This window comes from Piliocolobus tephrosceles, chromosome 9 (assembly GCF_002776525.5).
Source record: "Piliocolobus tephrosceles isolate RC106 chromosome 9, ASM277652v3, whole genome shotgun sequence".
In the NCBI taxonomy this organism is placed as follows: domain Eukaryota; kingdom Metazoa; phylum Chordata; class Mammalia; order Primates; family Cercopithecidae; genus Piliocolobus; species Piliocolobus tephrosceles.
Genome location: NC_045442.1, coordinates 119,828,351 through 119,837,782, shown reverse-complemented (window position 1 = coordinate 119,837,782; position 9,432 = coordinate 119,828,351). Strand labels below are relative to the sequence as shown.

Below are 9,432 nucleotides of genomic sequence, written 5' to 3'. Positions count from 1 at the left end.
CTTGCTGTTGGCTAATTTATTCCTATTAAGATGACTTCAGGAAAGAAAAAAGAACACTGACTTCCCCCTGAAGGAACTTCCCAGAGACTCAATATGGGAGGGAGTTGGCCAGGGTGATCTCTAAAGTTCTATTTAACTTTCCTAAGCTATGAAATATTAAATATCCCAAAGATGTAATTATTTTATAAAAGGATTAATATAGGACTGAAACCATTTTCTTCCAACAAGCAACATACTTAAGACGGCGTCCTCACTTTTTTTTTCCATTCGTCTCCCATTATTTCCAATGACTAGGTATGGCCCCAGTTCAACAAGCCTTCCCCGTCCAAAGGAAGCATGCTAAAGCCTACTGTCTAAAAAGCATCTATCTGCGGATTAAATGTCAGGAAAGAAAGGGATAAGGGTGGGGTGGGGAAAAACAACATTTTCAAATTACAGAAACGTGCACCCATGGATTCATACGCTTCCCGCATTTTCTGGCAGTAAAACACCTGCGAGGAACCGTTCTCACGCAGTACAAATGCCGCACCAGCCGAGGGTTGTGAGCGCCAAACTATTTTGCAAACTTTGCAAAGGCGCACGGATTTTCAAGACTTGCAAACCCCTCATTCGCCCCATCCTCCCCTCGCCTGGTCCAAACAAAGTTCCGCGGCATCAAGGCAGTCATTTAAAGGCACGAAGTTTGCTCGGGTCCTGAGGCTCGGGAGACGCGACTGAAACTTGCGAGGCAGACGCGCCTGGCCGGGACCGCGGCTCGCTCTGGGAGGTCGTCGCCGGGTTCCACCCCCGGGCCGCCCCACACCCCGCGCGGCGCCCCCAGCCCGCCCATCGCCCCGCGGACCCCACGGTCCGGGCGCGGGGACACACGGGCAGCCCCCGCACTGTGCCCGAGCCGCCCCCCAGGGCCGAGCCGCGAACCGCAGCCGCGTCCCCTCCTCCCGGGGCCGGGAATGGCGGCGTCCGGCTCCCCGGGGCCAACTCCGAGTCCCGGCCCGGAGAGGACGCCCGCGGAGCCCGCCGCCGCCGCCAGTCCCTCGCGGCGGGAGCTGAGGAATGGAAGTTACCTCAGTACGGTCCCGACTGCGAGGCTGTAGGCAGCGGGCAGAGCGGGAGGTCCCGGGCGGCCGAGCAGGTCCAGCGCGGCGGCGGCGGCTACCGCAGTGCCCTCCGCCCCATTGTTTCCCTTCCAAGAGGATCCCGGCGAAGCCGAGCCCGGGAACCAGGAAGTTCCCCGGCGCGACACCTCCTGCCGCCGCTATGGAAACGGCCCCCGCCTCCCAGGGCGGCTCGCCCGGGACCCCGCCTCCGCGTCGCCGGCCCCGCCCGCCTCACCGGCCGCCGCCAACCGTCACCACAGCGGCCGCGGCCGCCGCCATCTTGGCGCGGCCCCTTCCCGGCGGCACGTGCGCGCCGCTCCCGCGCTCCCGCCGTGCGCGCTCCCGCCCGCCTCGGGGACGCGCTCCCAGGACTGCAGGTGCCCGGAGCCCCTCGGCGGGAAGCGGGCGCTGGAAGCCCGGGAGCCAAAGCGGGGCTTCGAGGCACGCAAACGAGCGACATTGGCGTGCCCAGCCGGCAGGTCAGAGGATAGCAGAGACGTAGGGAGGTCAGCTGAGTAGGGAGCGACAGGATGGTCTGCGGAGCCAGCCTGGCTTTTTTTTTTTTTTTTTCATTTCTGACTCAACTGCTTACCAGGTGTCAGCCCTTGGACACGTTTCTCTATGCCTCAGTTTCTTCATCTGTAAAGTGGAATGATAATAGGACCTGCTTCATGGGGCTATCCTGGAACAAGCGCGTGCTTGGTAGTAGGTGCAAAGCAATCATCTGCTCAATAAAGTGCCATTGCTATGGACACAGGTCACACTGCTGTCATTTTTCAGTAACTTAGGCTAAGCTTTCACATCAGCACTACTTTAAGTAGGCTACTGTGTAGATCCCATTGCTGCTTCAAGCTTCTCAAATGTTCATCACTGTCCCATCTTTCTGTAGGTCAACTTTCCTTTTTTACATCGTGGAAATTGTCAAGAGTTTTAATCTCCAAAGCCTCCCATTAAGGGGTGCCATAAAAAGATGCATGATGTAAACTTCCCAAAGCCGTAATTAGCTGACAGTTAAATGATTGATTCAATCGAAGCTAGAAAAGTTAGGGTGTGCAAGTAACTAAAAGGCTTCCTGTCCTTGATTCCAGGAACTAGAATTACTGAACCTGGCAACCCTGCACTGTGCCTTTTCTCTCTCTTTTCCAGCTGGTGAAAACTGACATGAAGAAACTGAATGCTCTGCCCAATATCTCACAGGAGGGGTGGAAGGAGGAGACAGGGTCACAGGCCCTTTGCTAGCACCCAAACTGTGACTCAGATTAGGTTTTAGCTGGTCTCTAAGGCTCCTTCTAGCTCTCAAGTGTGGTAATCTTAACGACAGGGATACCCAGCAATACAGTCTGAGAAATTCATCCTTAGGCAATTTCGTCATTGTGTGAACATCATAGAGTACATTTACACAAACCTAGATAGTAAAGCCTCCTACACACCTAGGCTATAAGATGTGACTTATCGCTCCTGGGCTACAAACCTGTTCAGCATGTGACTATACTGAATACTGTAGGCAAGTGCAACACAATGGGAAGAATTTGTGTATTTCAACATAGACAGGGTAACACATTGGGCTATAATGTTACAATGGCTATGACATCACTAGGCCATAGGAATTGTTCAGCTCCATTATAACCTTGTGGGACCACCATTGTATGTGCAGTCCCTCGTTGATCAAAACGTTGTGATGTGGCACATGACTGTGTATACGCTGTTTAAGAAAATACAAATGTATACTTCTCTTTGGGGCTTCTTTCATTCATTTAAAGCGGGTTTGTAAAGACTAGTATTTATTTTTATGATCCTGATACAAAAATGGCATAACTCATTTCATATATGAATTGAGGGGCTAAAAGCAGACTAGAGTTATTTTCAATAACCAAATACTTTCCAAAAGTTATAGGACTCCCAGGTTAGCAGTCACCTAGATTGGACTATTCTCAATTCCTGACAGGAAAGAGCCCTCACTTATATCTCTTTGTAGCCCCTGCTGGACCCAGCAGATTGCTTTGCACATAAAAAGTCCTCAGCAAATGCTTACTGAATGAAATTGGTATGACTGTGGTCTCCCATCACTAAAGGAGACCTTGGAACCACAGAGATACTCAAGAGACATCAATCTTGGGAGGCCAAAGTGGGTGGATCACTTGAGGTCAGGAGTTCAAGACCAGCCTGGACAACATGGCAAAACCTCGCCTCTACCAAAAAATACAAAAATTAGCTGGGTGTGATGATGTGTCCCTGTAGTCCCAGCTACTCAGGAGGCTGTGATGGGAGAATCACTTGAACCTGGGAGGCAGAGGCTACAGTGAGCTGAGATCGCACCCCTGCACGCCAGCCTGAGCGACAGAGAGAGACCCTGTCTCAAAAAAAAAAAAAAAAAAAAAGGCATCAGTCAAGGGACGCGATTGCAAACATCATGGATGAGAACCCCAAGTCACTAGTTAATGAATTCATGGGATTTTGGATGGACAACCCTGGCCCCAGGCTTACTTGGCAAAATAAACTGGAAATTTCGGATACATTTTTTCCATGAAGTATATGGCTAATTTTAAAAACACTGTTTTGGACTTCATTATGAGCACCCCTGTCTCAATTTTATACTTTCATAATAGCACTCTGACTCTATGGTATTATTACAGTTCAGAAATACCCCAATTTTTTTCCCCAAGTCAAAGTGTCAACAGTGTCACCTCACCTGTACTTCGTCAATCCCTGCTCTAAACAATTATAGCTAGATTATATTCACTCTCTGATTATATTTACTCTAACATGACATGCCAGATATTAAAATACCCTTCAACTGAAGGGAGGGTGAAAGTTGTATAGCAGGAACGTACCAAAAAGTAAAAAGAAGTGTGGTCTAATGATTTGTGTTACCATTTAAAATATTTCACAATACCAAAGGTTAGGACACCTCTCATCCATCATCATGGAATAAGAGAGATGGATATTTGCATTTCATTTTTGCAAAAGTTATGTGTTATGCTAATGACAATATTTAAAATGTTGCCAGTGGTAAAAGTACATGTTCAAATCCCCCACAGGCTCCCATAACAACTAAGGCCAGAAGTACACTTTGTGGTGAGGACATATGAACACAGAACATGGAGGAAAAAAATTCTCCAAAGCAAATTATCCATATCCTTCACTGTCATCTTCAAAATATGGATGAAAGGGTCAGTTCTTTGAGTCTCCTGTAAATTGAGACTTTGAAATGTGAATCCATGGCCATTTGATCCATTTAATTTTTTAAAGAGAGGTAGTTCCCTAAGGAAGGGATTTTTTTTATTTTAAATAAGGCTGTGGAAAGCATTGCAACGCTCATATTCATGCTCACCAGCCATGGTAATTTCTGAAATCTCATGAGAAGCCAATGCTCTTCTATTGACTAGAAAAGTCAGCTCCAATGACACTGCATATAACTATTCTTTATGCATTAAAAAAAAAGATCAGTCAACATCTGTGTATAAGTGAAAAAGCAGTGGGTAACCAATAGCCACATCCACACTGCTCATACACAAAGCTTTTTGGGGTTGGGGGGTTTTTGTTTGTTTTTTTTTAATAGAATCTCACTCTGTCACCCAGGCTGGAGTGCAGTGGCACAATCTGGGCTCATTGCAACCTCCTGAGTTCAAGCGATTCTCCTGTTTCAGCCTCCCAAGTAGCTGAGACTACAGGCATGCGCCATCCTGCCTGGCTAATTTTTTGTATTTTTAGTAGAGAGAGAGTTTCACTATGTTGGCTAGGCTGGTCTCGAACTCCTGACCTCAGGGGATTCATCCACCTCGGCCTCCCAAAGTGCTGGGATTACAGGCGTGAGCCACCGTGCCTGGTCCAAAGCCTTTAGTTTAAAAGAGACATTATTGATTGCAGTGTGAAAAAGAGGAATCCATGAAGAACTGTGAACCCTGTAACATTGTAAATAACACAGTTTGTTACCTGTAACTCTGAGGTTGTATTATTTATTGGTGTGCTGAGTTTCTTTCTGACTCCTGTCTTTAGAATGTACATTCCAGGAGACTGGGAAGCTTATCTGTCTTCTCCCCTTCTCTATTCCTTGGTCCAGATCAGTATCTAATACAGAATTAGCTCCCGATAAATATTTCTAGAAAAATTGAAAGGAAGGAAGGTGAAAGGGAGGGAAAGAAGGAAGGAAGGAAGGAGGGAGGAAAGAATGACTGAAAGAAGGAAAAAACAAAAATATGCAAACATGTATGTTTTCTAGGCAGAAAGTTCCTAACTTTTTTCATATGCTCAAAGGGGTTTGTGACTCAAAAAAAAAAAAAAAAGGACTGACTGCTTTTCAACCACAAAAGCTGCCTCTCGTGATCTCCTCTGCTCTTGTGCTCACAAGACACCCTGTTCCTGATTACATACCAAAATAGTCATCATGGTTTGCCAGAAATCTGTAATGATGTTGTATCGTTTGAAAAGTGTCTCAATATGTTTTTACAGCTTTAGAGGATTTCTTCTGCCTGCTCAACTTACAGTTACCATTCTACAACCATCCATTTGGCCATCTCTTAGACGTCATGCCATTTATTTATTTTTTGTTAAGTCTAATCAAGCAGAGTTGTACTAAAAAGTATTATAAGATACTTTAAAAATGAAGTAGAAGTTCATGGCAGTTTTGTCTCTGTTTTAGAGGGATAAAAATCTTGCCTCTGTATATATGACCTTTGAATTAACCTTTAAACCCTTGTGCTCATAAGTCTTTATAAATTGTGTGGCAACAGTTTTCACGGATGGCCTCCCAGTGAACTGTGCCTTCCAATATTCACCCCCTTTTACATCACCCTCCTCTTGAATCTGGGCCAGCTCTGTGACTCATTTTTCACAAGACTGTGGGGGAAGCGATGCTGAGTGATTTCTAAGGCTAGATCCTAAGTTTTGCGGCTTCCACCTGGGCCTCTGAAACACTTAGTGCACTCGCTCCAGCAACTCAGGTGCCATACTGAAAGAAGCCCAAGTCACATGGAGAAGCCCCATATAGCTGGTCTGGATGACAACCTCAGCTGAGTCCTCAGCCAACAACCAGCATTCACTGCTGTTGGGCATCCTGAATGTCCAGTACAATTAAGTCTTCAGATACCTCAAGCCCCAGCTATGTGACCCCATGAGAAATCCCAAGTGAGGATGTCTCAGGTGAGCCCAGTCAACCCCGTGGAACCATGAATGTCATAATAAATTGCCGTGTGAGGCTTTTGAGCTTAGGGTGGTTTGTTACACACCTGCAGACAACTGGAATGCATTGATTAAAAATACAATGCTAAGGCCTTTAGCATGGTTTAGCTAAAACTTTGGTAAATAATTTAATCAAAATTAACAGAAGTGATGTATAAAAATGTCAAGTTATAGAAGAATGGAGTGAACTGTAGCAGATCCTAGGGTATTCAAGGGCATTTTTTTCCCACTAAATTGCTACTTTTATCTAAGTCTTTTCTTTGAGGGGGTCAACACTTTGTGAAACAACATAATGATTTCCATCTCTTGGAGTCTGTAAAGTAAATATACTTGAAATTGCATTTGACTTCGATATGAAATAAGTCCTTGACCACCTACTTTGGCTAAAAAAGGGAAAGAAGTGGTGGTCACAGTATCCAGGCTAAAGAATCAATGAAAATGAGACAATAGATAAGAATATATATATATGCATATGTATGTGTTCAGCTTTTCTTTTCTGTTTGTTTATACTTCACAAAAATGACAGGTCCGCAATTCGTCATCCACAAAACTCTGAAAACCAAAAGTGTTTTTCATAAGTTGGGCACCTAAACTCTTTTGGTAGCAATGGAACTTTCCTTTGGCTATTTAGGGTCTTTATCTTCTTTAATATGAACACTCATTTTGTTGCAGAAGTCTTTGTTTCATGACAAGGTGCTGGGACAGATCCCACTTATGACACCTGTAAACAGTATACAGTACATGTGCTGTGTCACCCTTCTAAAAATCAAAACTTCTGATATCTGAGACACTTCTGGTTTAGACCTAAAGAAGACTCTATCATAGACCTGAAGTGAACTTGATTGTACAGGGAGGACAGTAGAGTGTAGAGTAATCAAGCAGTCTCTGGGGTTAGACCACCTGAGTTGAAATCCTGGATCTGCGGCTTGCCAGCTCTGACACTTGGATTGGTTGCAAAACCCTCTACCTCAGTTTATTCTTCTGCAAAATACAGAGAGTAAAAGAAATGACTTCATGGGGTTCTTATGAGAACCAAATGAGATTATGCATATAAAATGCTTAGCACAATAACTAATAGTTAGTAAACATTCAACAAACATTATTATCGTATTATTTTTAAAATGTCAGTTGTTCATTTTTGTTTTTGTTTTTGCTTTTAGAGACATGGTCTCACTCTGTTGCCCTGACTGGAGTACACTGAAGCTCACTGTCATCTCAAACTCCTGGGCTCAAACAATCCTCCTGCCTCAGCCTGCCAAGTAGCTAAGAATACAGGTGTGTGCCACCATGCCTGGCTATTTATTTATTTATTTATTTATTTATTTATTTATTTATAGAAATTGGGTCTTGCTTTATTGCTCAGGCTAGTCTCAAACTCCTGGCCTCAAGCAATCTTCCCACTTTGGCCGCCCAAAGTGCTAGAATTACAAGAATGAGCCAATGGACGCAGAAGAAATGTCAGTATTTTGTAAATTCAATGAAACAAATAATATTTAAATGAGAGTTCAGACAGGAAAAAAGAAAAACTACTCAAGGCATCACCAACAGGAAGATATTCAATATAGGGAATCAGATGTATACAAAGTATTTGGAAGGAGTGAATAGGCAAAAGTTGAGAAGGTAGCACTGCTAATTTCAGGTTATTCCACATCAGCTGTGGAGCCAATGTCAGGAAGCTGCTGTACCCAGAGATCAGAAATTGCAATAAATGACAGGTAATCAATCACTGTCCATGTCACAACTGCTCTCCTTGCAGCTCAGAAGCTGGGGACAGCCAGGGATGGTCTTTGGGGTCTAGCCTCACTACCAAAGTTTATATTGGTTGGTTAGGCTCGGTGGCTCATGCCTGTAATCCTAGCACTTTCACAAGCCAAGGTGGGCAGATTGCCTGAGCTCAGGAGTTCACAACCAGCCTGGGCAACACGGTGAAACCCTGTCTCTACTAAAAAACTAGCCAGGCATGGCAGCATGTGCCTATAATCCCAGCTACTCGGGAGGCTGAGGCAAGAGAATTGCTTGAACCCAGGAGGAGCGGTTGCAGTGAGCCAAGATCACACCACTGCACTCCAGCCTGTGCAACAGAGCAAGACTCTGTCTCAAAAAAAAAAAAAAAAAAAGTTTATATTTGTCAAACCCCTTGTGTCAGCTGCCCCTGTCGCAGGAAGAATGACATGCTCCTTGCGTCTTCCAAATGCTTGAGTGCACCTCACCAGCACAACTAAACCTTATCGGAACTGTGCTGGGAGGAGACTCTGGGAAATGCAGCTCCAGGCCTCCCAGCCTCTGTGATACACATAACACCCTAAACAAATAGTCATTTCATAATAATAGTAATTTACATTGTATAGCACTTTCCATAAAAGCTCTGTGAGGTAGGCAGGAACTGTAGCTCAAAGTTGCAAGACTGGCAAGAGACTTAGATCCTCATATCTCAAGTCTAGGGTGTACTTTTTTTTATGTCAGTGTGTCCTATTTAATCATCCGAGTTCCACTTCCCCCCCAAATCTTCATAACCATTTATATTATTGTTTATTGTTTTTCTTTAAGTTGACTCACATTTCTGTGTAAATGAAGAGGAAATTTTGCATCATAAAGTATAATGCAAATCACAAAACTGTTTTGCTGCATAAATGGAAGATAAAAGTACTATACTATAAAATTTCCATAGAAATAAGCTAGATTTATTGAACCAGGTTAACTCTATAATCACTGAAATCGACCTACCCTCAAAAGACTCATTTTCTTTAATAAATGAGTTTCTTTAGCCAGACTGTGGAAAAAACCACTGTACTAGACTCTACAGCAACATATAAATACATTTGTATGTTTATTAGTATATTATTCCTATATACCAGTGGGAAGTCTATAGTAAGTTCTATGAAAAAAGTTGGCCAGGCGCGATGGCTCATGCCTGTAATCCCATCACTTTGGGAGACCAAGGTGGGTGGATCACGAGGTCAGGAGTTCAAGACCTGGTCAATATAGTGAAACCCTGTCTCTACTAAAAATATAAGAATTACCTGGGCATGGTAGTGGGCGCCTGTAATCCCAGCTACTCAGGAGGCTGATGCAGGAAAATTGCTTGAACCCGGGAGGCAGACGCTGCAGTGAGCCGAGATCACGCCCCTGCACTCCAGCCTGGGCAATAGAGGGAGAC

The 9,432-nt window shown here is 44.5% G+C and overlaps 1 protein-coding gene across 1 annotated transcript; it reads left to right on the top strand.

Annotated features, from left to right (window-relative positions):
• Nucleotides 1-950: 950 nt before the first annotated feature.
• Nucleotides 951-1,588, top strand: LOC111549981. Its single transcript, XM_023223190.2, is given in 2 exon segments — nucleotides 951-1,137; nucleotides 1,140-1,588. Coding segments are annotated over 2 exon segments (636 nt in total).
• Nucleotides 1,589-9,432: the final 7,844 nt, after the last annotated feature.